Raw genomic sequence first — 27996 nt, forward strand, 5'->3', positions numbered from 1 at the left:
TCTTTGTCTTTACGTAATTTAAGTTTTTTATGAGTAATACCAAAAATAGCATGTAATGATATCATGAGTTAATACCTTTCCTCCTGTATGCTTTGATTTATTGAAGCATATGAAATATTCAATACAGTAGGTGAGAAAAAGGATAACAAGGTGTAGATTAAACAGTAATTAATGTGTTGTAGCCCTCCTGCATAACCTATGGAGGCTGATTCTGTTCATGAAAGAAATACTGTAGTCTTTAATTTCCTTTTTTCCTGGTGTCTGTCTGTTTGACATATAAATCAGAGGCTAACAGTGTTCTGAAGTGGCTTCCTCCTAATTTGTGTGTGGTAGAAGAACAGGTTTGTCCTAAACTTGAAGGACCAGTCTGCAGGATTTAGTGGCATTAGTACAGTGAGGTTATAGATTGTTACCAACTGAGCAAAGCTCTCCTCACCCTCCCCTTCCAAGCATGGAGAACTCCTGAAAAACACAAAAGCCCCCCTCTCGAGCCAGTGTTTGGGTTGTCTCTTCAAGACCACTGCAGAAACATGGTAGTTCAACATGGTGGGCAATTCTTATTTTCAGGTGATTACAAACTAATAAAAATATACCCATGAATATTAATACATTGTATTCCATCCCTGCCATATTCTGCCAACCCACATATCTTACATATAATAATAGTAATAATATAGTAATAATAGCAATAGTACAATGCAATATGTAAATGAAATATAATCAACAAAACAATATAAACAACAACAGGGTTCAAAAACTGTAAAATTCTAAAATAATTGAGTGATTTAAAATTTGGCTGGAGGGAAAAAATGCATTCAACACGTTCGGTAGGACCCGGTGCTGCACATTCTGAATGTAAACTGTATGTATGCCAATTCCACATAGTACCTTTAACGTCTTTTGTATTTTATCCTATGAGCCGTCATGAGTAAAATGTACTGAGACTAGAAACAAAATCCAACTCAGGACCCAATTGTACTTGCACAAGCTTAAGGGATATTTAATTACTGTTTTAAAGAGCAGCGTGTTGTCATGCTACACTGCTTCTTCTCTAATATGCACTTTTATTGTAAGAATATATCAGAGAATATATCAAGAACACAGCTGCCCAACCATGCCGCAATGTAGTTAAAACACATTCTGTGTTTTAAAAAAAATGACCTTAGCTTTTGGCTCTGTAGTGCAGCGTGCAGCTGAGAGTGTCCTGCTGCTGATGGAGCTCTGTTAGCAGAGATATGAGTTCTGCCACCGGCTCCATGGTTAGGAGGTTCAGACAGGCTGCGAGCTCGGAGGCACACTATTACCTCCTGATTCATAGGTGTGGTAAGCGATGCCGACACAAACCGAGCCCCAGATGAAATAGAAATCAATCATTGCCCTTAACACACAGATACTGTACACACACACACACACACACACACACACACACAATTGTCCAGCGCCCTTGAATGAATGGAAGTCCCGTTTGTTAGCACAATAATAGAAAATAGAGTCAACCTTCAGGGTATAAGTGAACAGATAGAGGTTGGTGGTTCTAAGCAGGAAGAACATCACAAGGACAACAATGTCATTTTGAGGAACGTCACAGTGGCATTTAGTGAAAACATGACAATTACTCCAAAGAACCATCAAAGTACGGCGCACTCTAAGGCAGAAGCAACATTGAACGTATATTTTTTGTGATTTCTAAATGCTTTAGGATGTCATTTGGCCATTTTCTTTCATTTCCTTGAATACTCCACATGTATATTCATCCGATAACACCCATTCACATGCATGTTGTACAAAATGGTGGACGTTAGCCTCAGGTGATTGTGCCACTGATGGCTATGGATAAAGGCTGATGTCATTCAAGCATGTTATGTTTTTTTTCCCCCCCTTCCCCCTGCTTTCTGATAGGATAAAATAGTATGTAACCCCTCTGGGAAAACATTGTATAGGTCAGAGTCTGGGTCAGAACACATCTCGGTTTAGTCACTGTACCGTATGTAGCATGTTTTCATTATACAGAGAATCAAAGACTTGCTTCAAATAATTTATGTAAACTGTGATTTCCGTCCTCGCTGTGATAACCGCCGCTTCTAAATCCTACTCGTGTCAGCAATCACGTTGAATGGCATTTGTCTGGTTTATTAAATGGACCAATTTGAAGCGTTTCCCTTCAAGTCAGACCTCATTTGCATAGAAAACAAGAATGTGAGCCGCTGTGTGTCACCATAGTAACAAGCCATCTCTAGATTGATGCAAAATATATATATAAATTACACCTGCCATGAATTAAATGACTAATTATCGCATGTGCACATGCGGAGGAGAATGTGATTTGTTTGTGTGTGTGTGGTATGTAATGGCTTCACATTAACAACACTTTTTCCCTACACACTCATTTGTTAAATTTGCACTCCTCCATCTACATTAAAGTAATTATGTTGTCTCTTATTTGTTTGTCTGAAGCCATAAATCTTTCTAATGTCCAGTTTCCGTGGTGATTACAGGGGCAATTATCTGTGCCTGCAGTCAAATACAGTAGAGGAAAAGATCATTAGGGCTGAGAAAACACATGTATTTACTGATTTGATACTAGTATGATATTTGGGTGCTGATTTGATGTATTGTGATTCTCATAGCTACTCGATGGAGATTTTAAATTTTATGAAACAGTCTCAACTTATCACTGATGTCTATATATTTCCTATATAACTGCAAGAAGACTGACTATTTCTGGACAGTTGTTCTTAATGGCTGCCACTGGGTTGGATTCTCCTCGAAATCCAATGACAGAGGCCTGTGTTTACATTTTCCTTTACATTTTTCCTCAATTTTTTATTTTTGATGTTATATATTGCAGTTATGGCAGTGGGAACGCTGGGCCCTCAATGAAATATAAAGTTTTGTTGTAATAGCTTTACGTATTTTCAATATTATTATTTATTGTGATGTTTGTTTGCTTTTTTAAACACTAGACCAGGTAAAAATGTTGAATCATACACTTCTGGAGACTGTATACTATGATTAGTCTTTCCAAAAACATGCACATCACATGTAGTAAATCAATTATTTTTTGTAGTAAAGTGGCACATTTAACTGTTCCTGCTCAGCAAGCTGATGCTGCAGTATAATAATAATAATAAATAAGAAGATAGATAAGATTTTAGGCAAAAATGAATAGAATCCCTGAAAACTGCACACAGTTGGTGACAAATGTGAGTTTTGAACCTTTTGAGGTTACTGTAGCTGGTCAGTATGGAGTAGCAGATAGAGTTAGCAATGTGAAGTCAGCAGCTATAAGTTTGTTTTATATTTTGAGCTTGAAAATATGAGCAAATATGTCATTTTTAAACATGTGAAGTAAAAGGAATCCATTTGTTGAGATCAGCAGAGGAGGTGCCAAGCTTTTTGTCAGAGGTGGAGAGCCTGACTGACAGCTGCTTAGCGTGTTCAGGGTGAATTATTAGGCTTCTCTGACAGGAGCAGAGGTGGTTGTTGGGTGCGAAATCTAGTGATGCGGTATCTGCCATCGCTCTGGGTTTCTAAGAGTAATGGAGAGTGCAAAGAAAAATTATGATATTGATTTTTGAGGTCTGAAACTGCTGTGGTGCCATTTATTGCTCAGCCACGTCGCAAACTAAGTGAAACCTGCTGCAAGTTAGTGTTATTTGGTTTGTTCTCCTGACTGTTAAAGCTCTTAAAGCTCTCAGCTGCCAAACAACCCTGTCTAGAGGGAACAGAGATACAACCGTACATTAGCTCATTTTCTCTGCTCTTTAGCCGGCCTTTTTACACCAGAAACGTTCTGATGAAAACCTTCATTTGGTTTCTTTTAATACATAGCCTACATCTTAAGCATGCCCTCATTTAAGCCACTGGCCGTCTATTATCTGCTGACATTAAGATGATAAAACTCAAAGACGTTACGGATGACAAGTGCTGACCTTTCAATCTCCCACAATTCACTGCGTCGTCTATTTTTATCCCGGACCACTGGGGCTTGAAATGTTGTATCAATGGAAGAGGTGCAGTACAGCATTATGAATCAACAGGACAGTACATTCAAGTTTTTCCTCTCTATCATTCTCCCTCCAGTCGTAGAGAAGTAACATTAATGCGGATGTGTCTTTATTCTGTCCTCTTTTGTTTGAGCAGAGGGACGTGAAAGAGTGTACGTCTTAGACAGCATGCGCTGCCAGGCTTACATTATGCTTTTTCATATCACTGTCTTATTGTTTCTCTTCGAAGAGACATAGCAATTGGGACAAAAAGCTTACTTGGAGTGCAGCCATTTTGAGGAATGAGTTCCTGTCCTGTTGTGCAGATGTGTGTGCAGTCCAGTGGCGATGCAGAGAGATGTAAACCCTTTGGCTTGTTTTCCTGTTTGCCGACATTGTGGATGTCATCTATTTAGTTCAGTGTCCACAAATCGTCTAATCCTGCTCTGGCCTGCAGTGCCCAACAGGCCCGGCACACAGGGGCAGCACAGGGCTAATGTGATTCTGGAGATGAACAACCTTTCCAGTGGCACTGATAGCTTTGGTATCCTTGATCAAACTGTGATATACTGTATTTGGCAGCCTTTGGGTTGTTTGGACTTGACTGACCTCACTCTCAGAGCTTCTTGGTTCTCTTGTTGCTGAGATCTGTGTTTTTCTAAAAAATTATTTTACACCCCTGAGCACAAGCCGGCCTCAAAACGCTTTGCTCAATAATGACTTAGAGCAATCTCCCACCTTTCATTTTTAAGACTGGAAGGAAACAGTTAGACAGTCAAAAAACCTTCCGTTGCCAAACCTTCATACTGAGTTCGTGACATTGTGTACTTACTACTGGGGAGAATAGAGCGGTGCAGGAATGAGCCCTAAAACCCAGCTCTGTTTTTAGCCTTATTGCTTGAATTAAGTCTGTGCTTAACACAAGCTTAAGAGATTTTCATGTTTTGTTCTGCAACATTAATACCTGTGAATCTGGCAACTTTTATGTGTCTTAAAAAAGGAGGTTGCTAACAAGTAGCTAAATGAGTCTACAGTGGTTGTTGCGGCCATTAAACGTTGAACACTTGTCACTTTGTCATGCACCCATAGTGTAGTTTCTCATAGCCTAATGTTTGCATGTCAGGTGGTGAATTTACACTTCAAAAATCATAAAAGTGGCATTTGATTATTTTGCTGAACAAAACGTGCCACAGAGTGTATGTTTTGCACCAACCCAAAATTCAATGGAAAAATCCCACTGGCTTTTCTTTTTTTGTGGAGGTAACCTGAGCGATGCTTACTTCTGAGTTGGCCTACAACAATATGTCACCCCTGCAGCACTGTATGCGGACAGAGCATAATTTCCGGTAAGGCATGTCCTTTGTGCCACTGTTCAAGCAACTATTTTGCATTTTGAAATCCCCAGACAATCGGTAGGTGGTTGGATCTCTGATTGTCTCGTAGTGTGGTGGCTTGTTGGTTAGCACTTCTGTCTCACAGCAAGAGGATCTACGACCCGAATCCTAGTTGCTAAGTGGCTAAATGAGACTAAAGCGGTTGTCATAAATATTAAACGTCATCATGCCAAACACCCGTCACTCAGTGGGGGTGATGTTGAGTCACATGACCGCGATGTGGTTCATTTATAGTCTAATGTTAGCTTATTACTTCTGGCAATTGCTTTTATGCTTCAAAACACTTTTGCCTCACAGCAAACCGGTCTGTGGTGCAAAACCTTGGTTTAGACAGGCCCTTTCTGTGTGGAGTTTGCATGTCCTGTGCTTGCGTGGGTTTACTTAGTCCTCCGTTTTTCCCCCACCATCAGAAACATGTATCCCTGACCAAGACACTGGCTTAGAGCTACAGTTGGTCCCCAGGCACCTGTCCACAGCTCCTAATACTAAAATGGGTTAAATGCAGACGCTAAATCTCACTGTGTAATTGAATGTGCCAAAAAAAAAATCAACCTTTACCTTCACTAACCTCAGCACATAAAAAAGGTTTCGTAGCTTATTTTGCAAGTCAACATTTCATCTCTAAAACTCTAAAAACATGATTCTGGATGGCAAATGTGCTCAAATGGGTTCTACTACACCACATGTGCAGATTTGCTCTGCAGCCACCCTGCCTTTCTAAAATCACATCTGAGCGGTGATATGAAAATTGTGTTGATAGCGGTGACATGTATGGGTGCCGTCCTGAGCAGATTGCATTCTAGGCAGTACCTGTGTAATCCCTAAACCAAACACATGGCAGCCTAGGTAAGCCCTTAACCTCGGGATCAGCAGGCTTTGGCCGCAGAGTCCCATCATATCAAATCAGAATGCTCCTCTTTGTTTTTGCACTTTAATCTCTTTGTTTTTGCGGTCATATATCAGGGAACACTATTTATGAATGTTACAGGTTTAAAATAATTTGATCATAAGAACATTGTGACACTGAGTGTGGGGATTTCTCTGTTGCAGAGATACATCACTGAAGTCACATGTCCCTTCCTATGGCCTGGTAGTAATTAGCCTGAACCATTTGACCTCCTTAGTTCTATATGGTTCAGTCGGCGTGACCTATACACAGAAATAACAGCTTTCCTCCACATGGTGTAGTCAGATTCAGCCTTGCACCTGCGTTTGTGTGGATTAGTATGTGAAGAGGCTCCTTCTTTTTCCTCCCGTTTGCTGTGACCCAGTGTAGGTCTGTAACCCAGGGACACAGGGTAACTGTACCGGCATTAAAATAGCAAACAGGGGGAACAGAGCATGTTATGAGATTCACTAGTTTCACGTCTCCTTGGGTTAGACTATAAATAGCCTCTCACACTGGAATAGAGTTTTCCCCAGCGATGCGGACGAAAGCCAGAGGAACAGCTGCGCTTAAGCCAAGTCCTGTTAGATCAGCGGAGTCACATGGGCATGTTTCTGTCTCCCTGTCCTGTCTTTTCTTTTCTGTCCCCGGTCCCTCACTCTCCCTTCCCATTTCTCTTGCTCCTAATCTGTCCCGCTGTCTTGTCTTTCACCTGCTTGTTTATCTCGCTGTCTTGCGGTATCTTTGTCTCTCTGTCACCGTCTTCCCCCTCTGTCTGTCCTGTGTTTGCTCAGTTTCCTGTCTCTCTTGATGTCTTGTAATTTGTGTCTCTCTGTCATTATTTCTGCCCCCCTCCTTGTGTTATTGTCCTGTCGTTCTATCCTGTGACTCTTGAGTGGGTGTCCTTCTTTGTCTCCCATAGCCTCTGTCTCTTTGTCCCTGTCCTCTATTCTCACTGTCACTCCCTCTCTTTGTCTTTTTTTTCCTGTGTCATGTTTTATCTGTCTTTTTCTTGCTCATTAGTACCAGGCCTCCCCTGTGTACTATGTTAATTGGTACAATCCTAATATTAACAGTGTTCATCTGTCTTGTTATAAAAAGATTCCTTGAAGTAGGAAGATGAACTACATAGATTTTTTAAAATAGGAATTTTAACAGGCATCACATCAACATTTTTCATACACATTTGTTATGTACAAAACCTAGCTTGCCCAGGGTACGTTTGAATCTCAGATTTTATGGAAGTGCACAAGCATCTCTTCCCTCAGTAGAGGAATGTGAAAACACCTTTCTAGTGACAAACTTTGCACAAATACGAGTCAGTCAAGTCAAGGTCAGACATTTTAGGGCACACAAATGTAAGAAAAACAAAGTTTTGTCCATCAATAGTGATTGTGACCATGATTTGATTTCACGCTGCGCATGTCACAGGCACTTTTTCACACAACAGCAGGACACAGTAAAGTTGTTTACCTCCCTGAGAAGTTGGAGGTGTGCAGTCTGTCGCCTGCAGTTCGTCATCTAACAGCTCACTGTGGCCGCTCATTGTTTGTTTACTCCCTGCAATATTTAAAATAAAAAAAAAAAAATGCTGAAAATGGCTGTTTTGTAGAAACTTTTGATGAACAATCACTGTCAGTGCTAATTTCAGTGACAAATACACCGAGTTTCATAACAACCTCATGTTTTGCCAGTCAAACACTTTTAATGTGAACTTGCAGCAGTAGGAAATGTTTGGTTTGCAGTAGCAGTAACTGAATACAGCTCTGATATGGCTGTGGGAGAACAGTAAACAATGAGATAAAATTAAATTAAAACAACAACACAGAATTAGATACATGAATTCTCTCCTGTGAATCTGTTGTGTGGAACTCGGCAATTTGAATCCAGTGCAGGGATGCAGACTCTGCTAACAGTGAAATCCACTAAGTAGAGACGTAATTACTGAATGAATAAACATAGAATAACTGTAGGTGAAAAAAGGGCTCTGTTTTTATAAAAATATTAAAGATACTACCTTAAACACAAAAAGATTGCTTTTCCTGTAAGTTCATTCACTGCCTTCTCCTGTGCGACTTGGTGTGATACCATATTCATTTAAAAGTCTTTGCTTCTTTTATCATATCATTTTTCCCCTTTTGAATTTGGATATAAACTCATGCACCAACTCCTGCTGCTGCCTCTCTGCCCCTCTCTCGCTGCCTGTCTGCCTCTCTGTCTGTCTCGGTCTTGGTTTGACATCACAGGTGTGTATATATAGCCAGCAGATGGATTCTCCCATGACAGGCTGCTTCAGTGGCTTTCTCCCTCGGCCCAGGCCCACCGCCGGCCACTCAAATGAACTAGAAGCAATGCCTTGTTTACATTGTCTCTTCTGATCTGCCCAACCATCATTTTATGACTGCATCCATTATTCATGTGTTCCCCTCCACCACACACATGCTCACATGCGCACACAGTGGAACATCGCTGCTGCTGAATGTGTTTTTGTAGCCTCCATGTTCAGGTGCGCACCAGTCAGAACTGCTGTTCCCAGATCAACTCAGCATCGGTGAAGGTCTATATGAAAACAAATACAAAATAAAGAAATCAACATCTTTTTCATATTTTGAAATCCTTGCACATCGTCTAACTATGCTGTAGTTTGGCTTTTTTAGCTAATTCATGCAGACATTGATGTTTCCAAGATGTGATGCAGCACTAGCAAACCTGTCAGTTGGCAGTATTCGCCAAAAAAATTGCTGTGACAGGATTCATGTCTGAAGGCATTTACAACATCCTTGACAACAAATCTAGTGGAAACAGTAGTAAGAAGAGCTAGATAGTGCTAGTGCTACTGTGAGACGTGACTTGCACGACATACAGTAGTTCTGTGTGTTCCTACTGTGGTATATGTCTGTGGAGTGTGGGGCTGGTGGGGCCCTGTGGCTGAGGAGTAACTGCTGAGCACAGACTAGCGCATACTATGCCACCACAACATGCCTGAAATGCTATCGAGCAGACACACAGCCAATCAGAGTGAAACCTTAGACATCCTTTTGCACGGTGACCTGCATGCACACACAGTTTGCTGAGTATTTGCAGCATGTGATAGGCAGGGTGCATGCTGGCTATGTAGTCGAGAAGTATAGATGAGGGGTGGTGTGTGTTTGGGAATTTAACAAAATTTTAATAGAGTGTCTGTTTGCACCCAGGTACAAATACATGACAGCCATTCACCTATTCACACTCGACCTTATTTACCTTATTTTAGCTATAAAGAGTGATAAATTCACCATCAATAAGAGGTAGTGGTGGGTAAATGCACTAAGCACATGGCTTTCCTGCAGGAGAGTGGGGGTTGAGTCCTGTCCTGGGAGACCGTGTGACAGTAGTATGAAATGACATGTCAGCAGTGCATGTTGTTTTCAGTCGCACGTTAATTTCAGGCAATGAAAGTACTTGGTTAGATTTAGGAAAAGATCATGATTCATCTCTGTCATGCGAGTGACACATTGCCTGTTCACATCCTGGGTGCAAATAGCATTGTTGGCTACAGAAACCTGGGTACTTGTCTCTGCCATGTAGACTATATACACTGAGGTGTTATTAGCCACATTGTCTTTTCCACCCTGGGTGCAATAGCCACATTGCTGTTCCTATATGAGTGTAAATTGTATTGTTCGCTATGGACACGTGGCTGCTTTTCTCTACCATGCTAGGCTATATACACCTCGGTGTTAAATGCCACATTGTCTATTCCCCCCTGGATACACATTGCCACATTGGCTATTCTAACCCAGATGCAAATAGCATCAACTGAATTGTAATCATTCAGCCTGCATTTTCTGTTGGATATGCATATTTAAGTCTTTACCGCTTACCAGACCCTCCAGGAGCTTGAACTTTGAAATATTCCAAAAGAAAATCAGTCTGCTTCCGATAATTGCAGCTGTCATTTATAATCAGGCACTGATTTAGTCTGACTTTCAAAGTCAAACTAAATGCTTCAAAATCGCACTCATGATGGATACTGCAAAAGTTTTTGGGTCTCCAAACACTAAGCTATTTAATGAGTATATAAAGAATAAGTAACTAAATTATCTACTGCAGTACTGAGAGGCCCTACGGCAGGAGCAGATAATGATCTTATGACTAAGTCAGGCTTTTTTAGGGCCAGTTTATTGGCATTATTATGGGGTTTGAATCAAATTAGGAAAATGGCAGCTGTGTCCATGCCATATCATTATGAAATGTAATCCAATTTGACCAGACAATCCTTTTGAAATGGACAGAGCACTCTCTTGGGCTCATCTGTACGCTCACTGCTCTTTAGCCCCTGCAGAAATACTCAAGTTGCAGTCTGGTTTGTTTTGGTGTTGCACGTGGGCACAGACAATACTGGTCACCCCTGTAACTGCTTGGCCTTTGGTTTGGTCCTGAAATGAGACATGTTGGGTGCAACAGCAAAAATAAAATCACTGTAAAAGCAATTTTTTTTTTTATTCATGTCATCGTTTTTGGATGTTATGGGGTCATCCAAACCAACTGGCAATGTGACATGCACAGTCCAGGGAACAAATCTCACTCTGTTGACATGGCACATAATCTGTTTTGATGGCTACTTGTCGGATGTCACTTTGAGAAGGGACATTGTAAAGTGCTGCATGTGGTAATATGAGCCTGCCTCCTTGGAAAGGAGCAACGGGTGACCATCAAGAGGGTTGAAAGTTATTGCAATTCCAGGGATTCTTTGTGAACACCATTTGCTGGGCCTAACCCCATGGGTTTATGAGGCTGAGGGTGTCACAAACAAAACTTTACTGCCTCTTTGTGCATGTGTGTGTAATGCATCAAAGTGTAGGATTTTGTTGCCTCGAAGGCTGTAGAAGAACACAGGGAAGTCTACTCGTTCCCCTTTCCGCCAGCAGGACAGTGAATGCGAGTGCCTGCTTGTGTCAAATCAGGAGTGAGTGAATGGCTGGAGAGGAACAGCTGCATGCGGTGACTGTGCCAAGCAAAGCATGTCAATGAACTGCCATGCAACTCTGCTCACTCAGTTGGATACAAGAAGGAACGTTCAAAGGCCTGCACGAGAACGACAGCCTAACTCTGTCTACCCCGAGGAACAATTAACTTAAAGAGTCATATGTGTAAAACGGCATGAGTAAGTACACTGTCGTTATCTAACACACATGAACTCAAATGCATTCAAACAGACATATTGAACATATAGCAGATGGATGCCATCATGGCGTGATGGCTGCAATTACAGTCCTTTTTTTTTTTTGCCCTCGGAGGTTGTAGCTTGTCATGAATGTGGATGTGCACGAGCTCAGGAACACAGAAGCCTTCCAATTAATATGATACTGTTTTACCTTCTTGTTGATTACATTCAACAAACTTTGGTATATCTTTACATGGTGAAAATATTACATAACTAGTTGCAGGAAAATGAATGAATGAATCGTTCTTTCTTGCTGACATCGGTGGCCAAGAGGGCATCTTTTATAATTTTGTTAATTTTGGTGATAAGCCAGCGTCAAAATTAGTTGAAATGGTACCACAGCATAGTTTGATGTCATCATTTGACATGTTATCAGTGTTTTTACTGACTGTTGCATGAAACTAGTTTTACAAAGTCAAGAGTTTTACAACTGTTGGGGCCCGTTGTGGAGGGCTCTATACCAGACGTCTCAGCTGTTTCAACCAACTAAAGTTGTGTGAATGTTTCACTGTGTAAAGCCAGCCTTAGAAGTCTTTATGCCTGCACATGGTATCCTGCAAGAGAAATAGATTTGCCCAAAGCCAACAATGTCTTTCTATCCTCACTATTAAATGCCACTGCAAGTTTGTGCCTTTTAATTCTCCCCTTTTTATCCCTAAAGCAGACCATGTTCCTGTGTTTAATCTTTAATATTTTACATTTCCTTACAGAGATTATTATTTTTTCTTCCAGGAGGCTCAGAAGGTGAACAACCCCGCCAACAATCAGGCAGCAGACAGACCGAAGGGTCCTGATGAGAAGGAGGAGGCCCCAGCCAGCGAGGTGGGATGGATGACTTCGGTCAAGGACTGGGCCGGTGTCATGATCTCTGCTCAGACACTCACTGGCAGAGTTCTGGTAAGTTTTCCCCTCCCTTAGTGGATATAAATATCTCAAACCCCAAACCATTAGCACTTTTTTTTACACAAATCATGTGCCTAGCCCACAGTTTAGATAAGTGCAGCAGTTTGGTCTGTCCTCAGGCAAACGTACCGCAACTGGTTTTCACACCCAAGTTGGCTCCCCAGATTAATCCGCTGCATAATCCACTGCCATGTACACATCCACTCACCTGTTTTATACAGGTCCCACTGGAGTCATACTGTAGGCCAATTAATTTGATCCCCACAGATGCTAGCGGATACTCAGTCCTCTCTGAATCTCAGTTGGCTATTTGGCTGGCACTGTCCAGTCCTCTTTCTGCTGCAATGGCCTATGTGCGGCACGCTGTAACTCACTCTGCTGTACCTCTGCCAGCTGAACCGATGAGTGTGTGTGTGTATTTGTGTGAGTGTGGGTGTGCATGCCCATGCTTGTGTGTGTGTGAGGAGGAGATTTATTTGTCAAGTGTGAGAGGTAGCATACGTGATGTTTGTGCAGTAGGTAAGAGGCTGTCACTGTGGCTTTTCTCTGGATATGAATTACACTCCCTCTCCCCTGCTGACCCTTTTCTTTAACTTCATCCCTCACTCTGTCCCCAGAATCTCCCCTGCACCCTGCAACTCTTTGCCAAATCCTGATGCATCTGCGATGGTGTCTCCTCTGTCCTGTGCTGCTTCATTATTAAAGTTAAAAACTGCCTTTCCATCAGCAGCATTTCTAATGTGCTCCTCCTCTCAGCTTAGCAAGATGTCTGCCACTTAGCTCCAGTGAGCTGCAGACATTTATGAGCAACGTGCTACCTGTAATGACTAACTTCATTCTGTTAGCTGCCTTGATTATGAAAAGACTTTCACAGTGGACAGTATGCACTAGAGTGAAATGACCCTGATTTAGTTTTTTAATGTTTTCACACAGATAAGGTATCCACCATATTCACACAGCTGCCATTTTCCTGGGACACCACATTCAGGATGGGAAGCTCAAATGTTGTACTGCTGTGTTCCAAGTTGCAAGTCATATAACCATAGAGAATGTGACAAATTGTTCATTTCACTGCTTCCTGATTGATCAGTAACATCGGGCCATATTTCAGACTAAACCAATATATTTAATGATCCAATAGCGACAGTGAGACAACGGCTAATTTTCGAATTTATCCATTTCTAATGATATCAGCACACATCTTGGTCACATTTATTTAACCCTGGAAGTAAAATGCACTGGATGTAATCAAGCTTGCAGTGTTTATAGTCTTGCTGTCTCTTATCCAAGTTACCAGTATGCTAGCTTAGACCAAAATGACAGTCTGATCTTACATTTCTCCTGATTGTAGTCTTTCGTCTTGGAGGCAATCTGTATGAACACTGCAGAGAAATTTGAGTTCCAGTGAGCATAATGCCACATGACGTTATTGACTTAACCAGAACATTTCTGAGGTTGGGTGAAGAGACAGCAAGACAGCTAGCTAACGTTAGCCAACATTACAAGCTTGAATACATCCAGTGCATTTTACCTCCAGCTTTGTTTTAAATAAACGTATCCAAGATGTGTGTTGATATATCAGAATTTCTTTACACCTGTTCTTTGCTATCATGCAACACTATCAAACGGTACTGTTAGCTAGGAAGTAGTTGAATGCTAATGTTAGCTGTTGTGTACCAGTAGCTAAGGAGCTATCATATATGTTGTTTTCCCCTCCAGATTTTCACTATCCATTGTCTTTCAGTTGTTGATCAATTGGGAAGCAATGAAATGATAACAATTTGTCAGAATCTGTATGTTTATGACTTGCGACCTGGAGCACAGCAGTATGAACTGAGTTTCCCACCCTGGGCATGACTTCAGAAGAAAATGGCCGCTGTTTGCTCTCAAATAGCTTTTTACTCTGAAAACTGTTTGTTGGTGCTGAGAAATTTAGGGTGTGGCTTAGGTTGTATATCTATTTACACATTACCTAAGTGTATCTGTCCCCCTTGTAGATAAGTAACTTAAAACAACCTCTTTTTTAATCTATTCTTAGCTCTTTGTTGTCTAGATTTCCTTTTACATCTTAAGTTGCATCACCGGTATGTCTGTCTTGCACAGACTTCCACTGTGCATCTGTAGACTGAATGAGGCAGCAGTGGGAGTCCAGAGCAGGACGGATCCAAACTAAAATACTAACACTGTCATTGTTAATGTTTGCTGGAATATGACAGTTTCTTCGCGCCTGGTGAGAATAACTCGGAGTTGAGAAGGATTCGGGCCTTTCATGGTGAAGGAGATGAAGAATCCTGAAGGGAGCTGTCAATTTACTAAATGAGCCTCTCTTTCATCACTTCCCCACTCACACAGCTCTGCTGGCATGGACACAGCTCCCTCTTGCTTTCATCTTCTGCTCTGACTGAGCGCTTCCAATCTGCCCTGTATGTATGTATGCAAGTGTGTATGTGAGAGAGAGACAGACGCACCAGCAGAGAGACAGACAGGCAGGAAGAAACCATGCGTGATTGTGGGAGTCGGTGAGAAATAAGGCACTGGTTGCTTTAAAGGGGTTTCTAGGCACAGAGATATCCCAGTGTATCACCTACTGTGATTTGTGCTACTTCTGGTGGGGCTGATAATTCTGCCCAGCAGGCTGTGTTTGCTTACGTGCTCAGTCTAATGATATGCAGCACAATATGTACTGATGAGCACTCCGTGTAGGTGAATGAATACCTCCTCATGTGGGTGGAATGTGTGCATTTGTGGACGCATGTATGCCAGCATGTTTTTTTCCACATATACAGTGCATGCATGATAGCTTGTGTATCTAAGTGTGTGTATGTGTGTGTGTGGGGGTGGGTGATTTTGTGGGACTCTTGCTCTCCCATCAGTGCTTCACTGCAGATCAAAATTGCGGTGAGTATCCGTGTACACAGAACCTGGCTTGTAACCATAGCAACTGCCGTGTAGTGGCGCTCAGTCATCTGACATTAGGGGGGTGTCTGCCTGGGCAGCGGAGCAGAAATAACACACACACACACACACACACACACACACACACACACACAGACACACACAGTTGTGTTTCCATCACTTCAGAGGACATTACAGTGACTTACATTAATTTCCTGGAGACTTATCCAAACTAACCCTGCACATAACGACTACTAACTTTGTCCCAAGTCTTCACCCCAAAATTTTATGATGTACGTTATGGGGACTTGCAGTTGAGCCCCATAGGAAGTGTTGTCCCCACAATGGAGAGTGTAAACAGATATCCCCACAACATGAGTAATACATGTCACACACACTTGTGTTTTCATCACTTCATTACATTTAGTTACACTCATTTCCTAGAGACTTACTCTCTTCCTGCTCATAATAGCTACCTGCCTAACCCTAACCCAAGTCTTCACACTGAAATTTTATGATTTACGTTACGTGGACTTGCATTTTATCCTCATAAAGAGTGGAAGTCCCCACAGTGTGAGTGTGTAAACAGGTTTATGTCCCCACAACATGAGCAATACACATCCACACACACAGGTAGGATTAAAGCTTGATGCAGGCTTCATTCTATCCAGGTGGAAGAGCCAAAGCCAAAGTAGATTGAGACAGATAGCCTCTGGTTGGTCGGCAGCCCTCCATCCCCGTTCATTTGTTTGTCTTGATGACTTCACTGCTAGTGAAAGATCAAGTATACCCCCGGGCTTATTGAATTACCAGACAAATCTAAATCCACCTGTGGCAGCAGCTTGGCCCAGGAGTCCCCCATATTGTTTCTCCATGCTGGGCCGAATTACTGGCGTGCAAAGAGCAAGGCCTAATTTGTCATTGGTGCCTGATGTGACTTTGCAACAATACTTTGCCCTGATGAGATAGGAATTAAATGAACACATATCAACCCACGCTGCAAAACCATTAAGACCAGACGTGTGCTGCTGCATGAGAATCATTCTGGTCATTAGCTGTTTTAAAGAAGTCCCATTGCTGAGCAATAGGCTGCAGGAGCAGAAAACTATAACGGCTCATAGTGTTGCTCAGACCGTGTAATAACAGGACAAAGAGCAGCAGGTGCACACAGGCACTATATGTGAGGATTTATGTGTGCATCTTTGTGCCTTATGTGGCCTGAAGAGACAAAGGTGCTGATAATATGATGTTTCCTCATGCTGGTTGTATGTCAAAGCCCCCTGTCTTTGTGTGATGATAGCCTCTGTAACCTGCATGTATGAGCCCCTCACACCCGCCCCTCTCACACACACACACACACACACACACACACACACACACACACACACACACACACACACACACACACAGAAACACAGAGCCATATATCCCATTTCGATTAGGCTCTGTGTCACGTTATGTGCCTTATAAAATAGCGGGGGAAATGATTGATGCTAGCATGAGCCAGTGTTGCTCCTCTGTGTGGGCCCTTAGCTTTTTGTATCACCCATCACCTTCACAATATCAGCTCATCAAATATTTATCACCTCATTCACACATGATCTGCCTCCCGTGTGGTTTTCAGTTGACACTAAGCACAGGGTCAGAGAGAAAAACACGAGGGGTAATGAACTTGAACATAATCGAACACAATCTTCTGCTGGTGATACGGTCATTTTTTTTAGTTTTTTTTAGTCTTTTGCTTTTGTTTTGTTTTTAGGCCTTTGTCCACATAGCATTTTTTTTTTATCTGGCAGGATGGCACTGGCAGAACAACACTAGCTTTGGGATGAAGCATCTGTGCAGTTACCAAAAAAAAGCTTTACCTGGCTGTAATATTTTGGTTAATCTCATTTCATTTTCTATAAATTCTTCACAATAAAAATACCCCGATATTTTGTTATCTAAAAGACTTTTCATTTCATTCTAATTTTAGCTGGTGTTTTAGTCAGCTGAACTCTTTTAATAAATCATCAGTAAAAATGTGTAAACTGCATCGTTAAGGCAGAAAAGCATTATCTGAAAAACATCACATTTATTCACTTGACATGGCGCTAAAATCAATACAGAATTATGTTAGATGTTTGAAGACTGAGTTAGTGTTTGCTCATGAGCTGTAAGTGATCATAGATTATCTTTCTGAAGTGGTAGATGCTTACCTTGAGCTCAACTTTTTAAAATTTACTTAATTTTAATCAATCAACTTACATAACTGATATTTACAGTGGCAGACACTGTGAGCCGGTGTGTTTTCAGGTGTATTTTCAGACACTCCTTCCAAATTGGGAATGATACACTTGAATATAAGATGAAAGTGTATAAACTTTCTTTTCTTTCCTTTGTTTTCTTCCCACCTGACAGGCTGAGGGTGACGATGAGGGATGCACTTTTTAAGCTATTTAGATTTATCAGCACTTTGAGCTGATTACTGTGATATAACTTTAATTCATCATGTCTTTAATCAGTAGAGATTCCACCATAATTTTTTGTTGTCAGTTTTTTTTCATTGCATCGTCACAATTTAGTGATGAAATAAAAGGATGTCAGTGAACACTTATCTAAATTTTCACTGACACAATTAACACTGTTTACTAACAATAAGTTCTAAGTATTTTAAAATGGTTGTGAAAGAACAAATTGATTGATAGGTGAAAAAGCCAGTCTGTGGGGACTTATGCAGAGCAGGATGCAACTAAGCGACTAAGTGCCAGCTGCAGCTTAAGGAGGAAGTGTCTCTCCGAGCCCCGTGAGACAGCTGTCCACACAAAGGCACTGCATGTGGAGCATAGGTGAAAGGCAAAGCACCTCTGGTCCGAGAGTGGATGGCTCATCAGTCTCTTGACAACCGTATCACCCCAGTTGCTTTGTAGAAAGACCTCATTAAGCACTCAAGGGCACAATGTCCGAGGAAATGACTAGTTGGACAGCTGGAAATATGAGTAGGCTGAATTCTTGCGCTGCACCATCTCGCCTAATTGATTCCTGAGTTACTGCTACAGTAACAACGCATGTAATCCCATAATGTCCAACAAAAACAGCGAGGATTATAACCTCTGAATGTAGATATTCGCCCTATCTCTCCGTGCAGTAGATTTGCACGGCATGGTGGGTCCAGAAATAGGTCAGCCCTGCCATCTTTCTTAATGGGATCTTGGGTGGCAACCAGGGACCATCTGTTCACATGGCCCGCTCCCTAAACCCTATGGTCATCCCTCTGCCTACCCATCCACCCACACACTGCATGGCACTCTGCATATTGACCCCTGTCATCTGCAAATACAACACATCTGTCTCTCTCCGCAATAGGAGTGACAGCGCATGAATTCTAACTGCAATTGTAACAAATCCAGTACGCCTCATTTCTGAAAAAAACAGATTTCGCAGTAGAACCTCTGATCGGAAGCACACTTTTACTTCATTTACCTGCGATTTACCCGTCTCTTATCACATGCACTCCATTCTCTACCTTATGTGTGAGAACAGTTGCTTACAGCGTGCGTGTGTCTTGGCAGGAAACGAGGTGAGATTGTGCAGTGTGTAAGGACACTGTGGGTACGTTCCACTGCGTTTCCATGTGTCCTGAAACATCCTGTTGTGCAGAAAATAAGTGTGAATGTGTTCTCTCGCACCCCCCGTGATTGCCTTGCTGCCTGCTCGGAGAACAGCTGTCATTCACAGCGTTCTACTTTTCTGTACTTTTCACGTTAGTGCAGTGTGTGTTTTCCCTGATACATAAGTATATTTTTGGACTAACAGACTTGCATAAGCATATTTATGTGTTTTTACAGCAGCCGTTGGGTACTGCCAGACTCTGTTTGCATCCCATGAACGTATGTGTGTACGTCTGACGTGTGTTTGCCTGAGTTGATACAGTATGTTTCTCCATGCTGTCTATACTTGCTTGCGCATGTGGGGGTGTTCTCATGCGCATGCATGAATGTGTCATGTATGTCTATGTGTGTCTGTTTGGGCTGGCTAATTATGCTTTCCCATTGGGTGTGTGGAACTAATTTATTTGCTGTCAGTAAACTCCTCAGTATGGATACAGCTGTCAGCGCTGCACCATCAAGCTCCTACATGACAATAGCTTTGTCCTTTTCCATAAAACTAACAAGCAGCATATGTCTCTTCATATGCATTCAGTAGGATGATAGTAGGTGTCTTACCCATCATACTGAATGATTGCAAGAAGGAAGAATTTACTACATGTTTTATTCATCCATGGGGAGCAGTATTTTTACTGATAGAATCTGTACCACGAACACATCCACCCCCGCACACACAGGCTAAGACAGGACTGAAATCATTACTACAATATTAATAAGGATATTTTTATATATCAATATTATTACAGCCTGGCTCTTTGACTGCAACAAAAATGTAAAAAAGACACAGTTAAACTAAATAAAGTAGTTTATTTTACAACAAAGTAATCAAAACAAACACAAACAAACAAATTGTAAGGAATCTGCAAAGTTAGTAGTGTAGGGAACGGTTGAGTGAAAATGTGCTGCATGAAAGTGCTGTAAAAACAAAGGGGGAAAAAAAAAGAAATAACACAAAGTGTGTAGGGTGAAGAGTTCTGCAGCTCTACTGTATCTTTATGTATGGGGCGCCCCGGGCTCAGGTGTGTCCCACGCCACTGATTAAGCTCCTGATTGGTCTGCAGCCCGAGACAAAGAACATTCAGAGCAGAGTGAAACAAGCAAGCCATCACATTATATACCATGTAGAACCAGACAGATATGTAGGTGAGCTGATGTTATACGTGATATCAGCCTTTTACAGTAATATCAGTCTATGTCGGTATTGCTTTATATGTCATTGTGTATGTGTTATAAACGCAAAATCATATAAAAACAACGAACAGACGTTCAAACAAAGAACTGTTCCATTGTTAAGGAATTCATGAGACAAACTTTTTTATACTAAAAATGTTTGGATAGGAGCTCTTTCTCGACTTAGAAAGAGTTTTTTGTGGTGGTTGTTGGATAGGGACTGTGGGTGTTACAATTTCAATATCAAATTGGAAATTGATTGAAATGACCTGTCAGTTTCAACCTTCTTCTACTTAAAACATCTGGCGCATGTCAAAAGAAAAAACACTTCAAAGACAACACAGCACAGGTTACAGACAGTTATATCACATTTGATTCCGTATTTACGACTTTTTTTTTTAAAGATGAATTTGAAAATGTAAATGACAGTTGTCAGGGTATCATACCAGTGATAAGCTGATCTTTAAAAATCAAGACTTGATAATCTAATAATGGCACATTCATCATTGAATCTGACACCCCTAATAAGGGCACATAAAAATCACAAGAAACTCCAAGATGGTCTCTTTTAAAATAATTAAAATGCCATGTCATGTTAGACCATAAAGCAAACAAACTCCATCGTGCTTAGGCCTTAAACCTTCGTCAGTCCCTCTGAAACGTGTTGGAGCTTGTTTGTTTTAAGGTCTGAGATGGCAGTGCCATGACGATAAAGGCATTTTAATTGATTAAAAGAGAGAGCCTTGGAGTTTTTTCTTTATTTATACAGTTTGCATGTAAACCAAAAATGTCGATATGTAGGTTTAGTCATTTTTAATCACAGTTTTCTAATTGTTTATTTGCTAAACTAATTTGTAGAATGAAAAAAAAAAAAACTATAAAAAAAGTAATATTGAATGATGATGCAGCCTTACCCTGGACACATGGACAAACACACACAGTTCTCTGAGTGTCTATCAAAAGTATCAGTCTCAGAAAGCATCTGTCATATTGATGTGAGAGATAAACAATCAATAGCTTCAGCGACCATCGCTCCTGCAGTTGGCACACATGCTTCACAAACCAATTTCTCTGTAAATTAATAGCAGCTGACACGGACAAATGTATCAATTTTTTACCTCTTTGTTCGGCATTCGGTGACATGACACTTTGCTCCAGCAGTGTGCTCCTCCATAATGAAACTCAATTTCTGAGCCAGTTGGCTCCTTTTCCCTTAAATCAAACTCGTTGCCCTCTGAAACCTCTGGGCCGTCTCCTTGCCTCCCTCCCATTTTTTCCGAGTTCCTGGGTTTAGCTAGCTGTGCAGCTTATTCACTGTGTCATTTGCCATAATTTATCAGTTCAGTCGATGGCAATCCAATTGGCATTGACTTAAATCCTCTGAACGGTGATGAATGGCTGTTTATACCAGAGGAACCACAGGGGACAAGCACTGCAGCAGAGAGAGGTGGAGGGAGCAGAGGGAGAGAGATGGGTGTGGCTCCACAAAGTCTCTTATACACATGGCTATACCTGTAGGAATACAATAATCCACAACAGATATAGGCACTGTGAGGATAAGACATCAGGGAAAATGTTTTGTACGGAACAAAAATGATTTCTCTGAAATTTGGAAGTAATTACAGTGAGCGAGTTATGGGTGTGGCCTTCCATGTAAACATTGGCAAAGATTTAGTCGGTATGGTTTTTGGTCATGCCAGCAGCACGGCTCCCTGGGAAAGCGATCTGTCAGTTGGCCAGTCAGTGCACCACTTTGATTTAAACTGAAATATCCCGACATCTATAGGATGAATTGCTGGAGATTTTATACAGACATTCATGGCCCCCAGAAGATTAATCCTAAAAACCTGATGATCCCCTGACTTCTCCTGTAGTCATCAACAAAAATAATTTACTAACTACCATTAAGCAAACGTTGGGCCCCAAGCTACCAAAGGTTCCATAAAATGCCTCATAAACTTATGATTAAGAAAGGTTGTTTTTATTTTTGACTCCTCACTGATTAAGTATGTCTTCTAAAAAATCTGTATGCTAGAGTGGCATCAGAGTGTTCAGTGTCTCAGGGCCTCCACACTAACTTGGACTATTCAATAATCTATCTGCACATCTACAGAAATAATTCAGGAGGAAGACATCTCATGTAAACAAATGGCTCGGCATGGTGTACAGATTGTTGAAAAATTAAACAACGCTGCCCCAGCAGTGCTGAAACGGGGAGGAAGCGAGAGGATACTAAAAGACAATTCCCACCACAGCCACAACCTGCTACAGAAGTATCTGCTGCCATAAAACCAGACTACAGAAAAGCGTCTTTGCTGAGGCTGAGACTCCTCAATTCAGTCAGACAAACAAGGGATGTGGAGGGCACAATGTCTGTGTTTACCTTCTGCCTCAAAATGACTAAATCTTTTTTTATGGTTATATTGTCTAGGTGTTTTTATAGATATTAGAGGAATGTAATTATGTTACAGGGTGTGACAAATATGCGCACGTGTGTTTTCATTTGTAAGCCTTTTTATGTGACATTTAATGTTTGTTTACATGTTTTTTATTGCTTTTAGTCTTTGATTTCATGTCACTGGATTTAGTTGCTGTTCGGAATGTATTCTCATACCACGGCCACAGTTCAGCAGTGTGAAGGCAGCCCTCTTGGCTTGGTTTTTCTGGGCTGCTGCCACATAAGAAACATAAGTCGTGCGCTGAGCGGCGGAGGAGTGTTGCAGGAGCTGGAGGAGGGGATGAGAGGGAAAGGAGGATGTCATAGGAGGAAAGAAAAGCAACAGGGAGCCCTGCCATCACGCTGCATCGTTTCAGCTGGTAGAAATTCGCACGCTGCTTTCTCACTTGGCAAGCGGGCACAGTGCTGCACATCTGAGCATGCATATATAAATACAGGCACCGCGTACTGGATTATATTATCCTGAAAACATTTCATTTCAAATTCTGTCACGTAAGAGTAGAAGAAGAGTGCAGTGTGTGTGAAACAACTAGAGTTACAGCTAGAGTTCCTCAGCAGAAAGCTAAACCGCAGAAGAACGATTCAGTAAATTGAATTTGAAATATGAACCACGGCTAAAAATAATAGTTTCTATCACCTAAATGGATAAGATTATTCACACCATAGTGTAGCTGGAGTTCTGAATCTCTGGGATAACATCAGTGAGGAATTATGAATAAGGAGAATCATAATAATTGTTTCATATTAGCCGGCTAATAAACAAGTTTTCACCTCTGTTTAGCTGTGTCTTTTTTCACAGATCAATGTATCAGCATGGCAGGCTGTAAACTTTACAAACCACTGAACTAACTATGATTGATGTGGAGAAAAGTGAAAGAAACGGTGCTGTCAGCCGCCCGAGTTCACCGCAGAACAGTCTGGCCAGAGAGATGTTCCACAGTGCGTTGGGATTTTTTTTTTTTACCAGAACTATGAGAAGGAGAACTTTTACTTTTTACTGAGTCGAAATCTGATATTTTCACACCACAGATGATGAAGAAAGGCATTAAAATGTGAGTCTTACTTGCGAAACATATTCATGAAAGCTGATATAGGAATTCGGCGTGGCACTGAACTGAAAAAAGGAAAAGAATCGTCAAATCTTTGTATTGAACGCCCAAATCGAATTTGACTGATAGGTACAGCCCTATATTGTTCCATTTAATTGATCAGCGTTATGCTGCTTTTGAATTTGCAGCACACTAGGGAGAATTTTACAGCTCTGAAATGGTTGGTCTTACTTTGTTCCCATGAGTGATTTTCCTTGCAGCCCCCCTTAAGGCCCATCATAACTCTGAGCCATTCTAGCAGGATGACTCATCATTGATTGTTCTCTCCCCTGCCCCATCTATAAACCCATTCATTTGCCACCTGGGCCTGTATCGCTAAAGAGCCAATGACCTACACACCCGTCTTCTCTCGCCACAGCCCCTGTGCCCTTTGTCTGCCCCACCCTCCCTCAAACTCCCTCCCGAAAAGGTCAAGAGAGCAGACACAGGAGTGATGTTTCACTTAGCTGGCTACCCAGCCTTCTCCTTATTAAATCAAAGTCACCTGTGACTTACAAGGCGGTGTGTCTGAGACACTGTGGCGACAGTACGTGTTCATTTATTTCCTTTAGTCTGGGAGGAAATGTCTCGGCACACTCACTCTAAAAATATTCACAAATCAAATCATGGCCCTGTAAGTGAAATGAACGAAACAAGTGTTGTGTTTTCTAATTTGTTTCAGATAGCTATTGTTTGTAGGAACCGCTTTGGTGGCGTTGCCCTTGGAGTGTGTTGTAAAGGAAATCCAAAATCACTTAGCTAATTACAAGACGTTCACCGTAGCTTTTAAACAAGTAGTCCATGCTATTAGATAATTAAAATAGTGCCTTATTTGAGTCTCAGCGAGTGACTGCCATAATGATATTCTGTTTACTTTTACAATATGATTATTTATGCTCTGCTGAAACCTCAGGCTGAGGAGTGACGGGGTAGTCAGAAATGAGATTACATTTAGAGTCACAAGTGCATTAGACTGTGGGCTAGAGACAGACAGACAGATTGACACACAGATACAGGCATACAGTCACACAGCAAACAGTTGACAGGCAAATAGGCAAACGGATGGGCAGAAAATCACACGCAGACAGAGAGAGAGACCTAAGCAGGCACTCCCTCACGATGCAGACGTTCCTGTGTTTGTCATTCGGAGGCCCCCTGTCACCTCCAAAGACAGCGCTCTCCCTGTCTCATCTTTGTCATGGCTGCCTGGTACGGTCTCGAGCTGCTGAGTGACTCAGTGCCTCTGGGATGACGCACACCTAATGGATCAGAACTTGCAGCATCACATTGATCCAACCACATCTAACACCGCTGTCACTGCCAGGCACATTTCTTCAAAGCTTTCCAAAAACAGGATTAGGGACAAGATTAGCAAAGAATGAAAATTCCTTTGGATGCAATACTGCTGATTAAACAAGTGTTTTCTTTTATTTAACTCACTGATGCAGAAGTGTATTATTGTAGAGGAAAAATAAGGATAACTCTGTTTTATACATTATTTTGAGTGGTGCTCATTTTACAATATCTGCTAACAAAATGTCTAGTGTTTGTGTCTGTGCCAAGTGTAATCCAACTGTGGTGTCACCCACTGGTTTGTGGACTACAAGCCACCTTGGTTTTTTGCAACCAGAGTACCAGTGGAGCATAGAGCTGGTGGGTAACTTATTGTGAATTGGGCAGTGCTTGGTTTTGGCTCATCCGTACAGCAGGAAATAATAGCAGCCTGCCTGGTCACGATCGTTAAACAGTGCACTAAAATATGTTTCAGAGAACTTCTAAGATAATTATGCAATGCGTTAACAGAATATTGGTCCATATTTAATCAACACTGCAAAGTTTGACAGCTCTGAGTTTTGGGAGGCTTTGTTGGAAACTAGATACATGATGGTGGCCGCCTGTTCGCTATCTTTCTCGTATTACAGTTAAACAGTACACTAAAGCATGTTTCTAAAAAAGTTTTAGAAGACATAGGCATTGCAAAAATGCAGCCTTGATTAATATTTGATGTAGTTTGACAGTTTGATTTGATTTTCACTGAGAATGACTTGTCACACAGTAGCCCCGCTAAAGCACACCCTGCTTTATTGTCTATTTTACTAAGTAGGACCATCATTTACAAGTTGAACATCATACTGTACAGAAGAAGACTTGAAACTAGTGATCGACTCATTACAGAAACTGTTTACTGAGGTCATAAATCAAATGAGAACCTAAGACTACAGTCAGACTTCTTTTTGCAACCGGTGGAGTCGCATCGGAGCATTTGAATATTGGTATTATGACCTTCTCTTCTTTTTCTAGTCTCCTTGAGTTCAAGCAAAAGATAAATCAGTATCTTAATGGTGGTAAAATGGCCTGGAGGCTCCTGGAGGAGGAGACTGTATACCTCCCGGCTCCATACTGTAGGTAGGTGTTGCTCTCTTACTCACTTTCTGCTCTGAACTCCCCGGAGTGGGCTAAGCATTAAGAGAATTTCCCAGAGGGCACTGATGAAGTATCGAATTATTAACATTCAACATTTTCTTGGTGCAGCCTTTATATGCTGCATGTCAATTGCTCTGCAAAGCAGGAACTGCCTCCTCTTCTCAGTCTGTCTCACCATCTATACATCAGCAGGTCTGAGTCACACACACACAGAGATAGTGTGGGAGTGAAAGGATCATTGGAGATGGGGCTTACTGCATCCCTACCTCTGCTTTATAGGGTGGACAGGTTATTATTGCGGCAACATCAGTGGTGCAAGATGGATGATATGGTTCTACTCCTCCTAAAACTGACCTAAGAGACAACAAAAAGCAACTGTCACATAATGTTTTATATTGATGGGAAACACCTCCCTACTGTGCTGCACAGAGCCTCCGAAGGTGAATGATTGAGTGCCAGCTCTCAGTGTGTAGGCACTGCTCTATTATATGCTTCATATTTCAATCTTTTCTGACCTCCTATGACTCCAATGACAGCATCAGACCCGGTCGTATGCTCTTAAGAATAAGGGTTCTAAAAGGGCTCTTCCTGAATGGTTGAGGTTCTCCCCAGAACCTTTTTGAAGAAAGGGTTCCTTAAGAGTTCTTTGTAAGACTAGGAATTCCATTAAGAACTTTTTTCGTCCAAAGAACCCTTTTTGGTAGACAGAGCTCTTCAAGGATCATTGAAATGAACTCTTTTGTCAAGGGTTCTTCGTTCCATAATATAAAAGGGTTCTCAGTAGAACCCCTGGGTGTGTTCTAGATAAACCTCTTGGGATATAAAAGGGTTCTCGGTATCACTACCTTGATGTGTTATAGATGAAACCCTTCGATTCTAAAAGGATTCTCGGTAAAACCACCTGTTAGAGGGTGGAGAGGTTTTGGATAAAGCCCTCAGAGAGGCTTCTGGGTGGAACAGTTACACCATGGGGGAGTTCCTCTGTAGAACCTCTCACAGTCTGTTCTGGGTGAAACCTTTCAGAGATGGTTCTAGGTACAACCCTTTCATTATGACTGGGTATCAGTACTCAATGCCATTAAGGTATCAAATGAAACAACCCAGTACCAAGTGGTATCAAAACTTTTCCAGTTAAACGATACCTGCATTCAATCTTCTTGATACCAACTCAGGAAAAAAAGACTATTTGCACGGATTTTCATGCAGCCAGTCATCGTTAAAGTGATCCATCGAAAAAAGGTATTGAATAAAGTACTCTATTGGTATCTGTATCACTTTAATGGCACTGATATTGGTACTGGTATTGGAATTTCTTAAACGATACCAGCCCTAGTTCTGGGTAGAACTCTTTGAAAGTGTTCCAAGTGGAATCTTTATAGAAGCTTTTACCAGGAAACAAAATGTGTTCTCCTCTGGGGACAAGTCGAGGAACCCTTTACAGTTCTGGTTCTCTCCTTTATTTCTCAGAGTGTAGATATGGGCTCAGGTTCGTCCTGAATATGCTGTTGTCACTCGTGTCATGTTTGCGCTTCTAATTGCTTATCAGAGGAGTCAGCACCGTGGGGACCATCTGCTAAGCCAGGTTTCAGATCCGTTTACCCCCACTGGGATTCTGTTTCCTGGGATGGGACAGCCACACAGTGTCCCCAAAACACATCACCTCCACCAACCCGCCGCTCACTGCTCACAGTTTCCATGAGATCATGTGGGGACGATTGCAGGTGATGTAAGAGGCACAGGAAGGAAGGCAGGGAGGGAGATTATTATATGAGAGGGCAGGTGAAAGTGAGATATGGAGGGAAAAGGAATTAGAACAAATGAAAGCAAGTGGAAAATTCATATTAGGATTGATTCGGATATAGATCTTTACAGCTTTTAGAAGCTAAAATTCATTTTTGCAGCTTTTTTAGTTTCAGTATGCTTCATTTGGTTCAGTCCT

At 41.6% G+C, this 27996-nt stretch overlaps 1 protein-coding gene across 17 annotated transcripts in view; it reads left to right on the top strand.

Moving 5' to 3' along the window:
• Positions 1 to 27996, top strand: part of kcnma1a (potassium large conductance calcium-activated channel, subfamily M, alpha member 1a) — a 181175-nt gene that overhangs the window by 35120 nt on the left and 118059 nt on the right. For all 17 annotated transcript variants that reach the window (XM_084736201.1, XM_084736191.1, XM_084736193.1 and 14 more), the window contains exon 2: positions 12205 to 12369. In XM_084736201.1, coding sequence (XP_084592327.1) covers positions 12205 to 12369 — 165 coding nt within the window. The remainder of the gene's footprint in view (positions 1 to 12204; positions 12370 to 27996) is intronic.

Source organism: Lutjanus erythropterus, chromosome 14 (assembly GCF_056507025.1).
Source record: "Lutjanus erythropterus isolate fLutEry1 chromosome 14, fLutEry1.hap2, whole genome shotgun sequence".
In the NCBI taxonomy this organism is placed as follows: Eukaryota; Metazoa; Chordata; class Actinopteri; order Lutjaniformes; family Lutjanidae; genus Lutjanus; species Lutjanus erythropterus.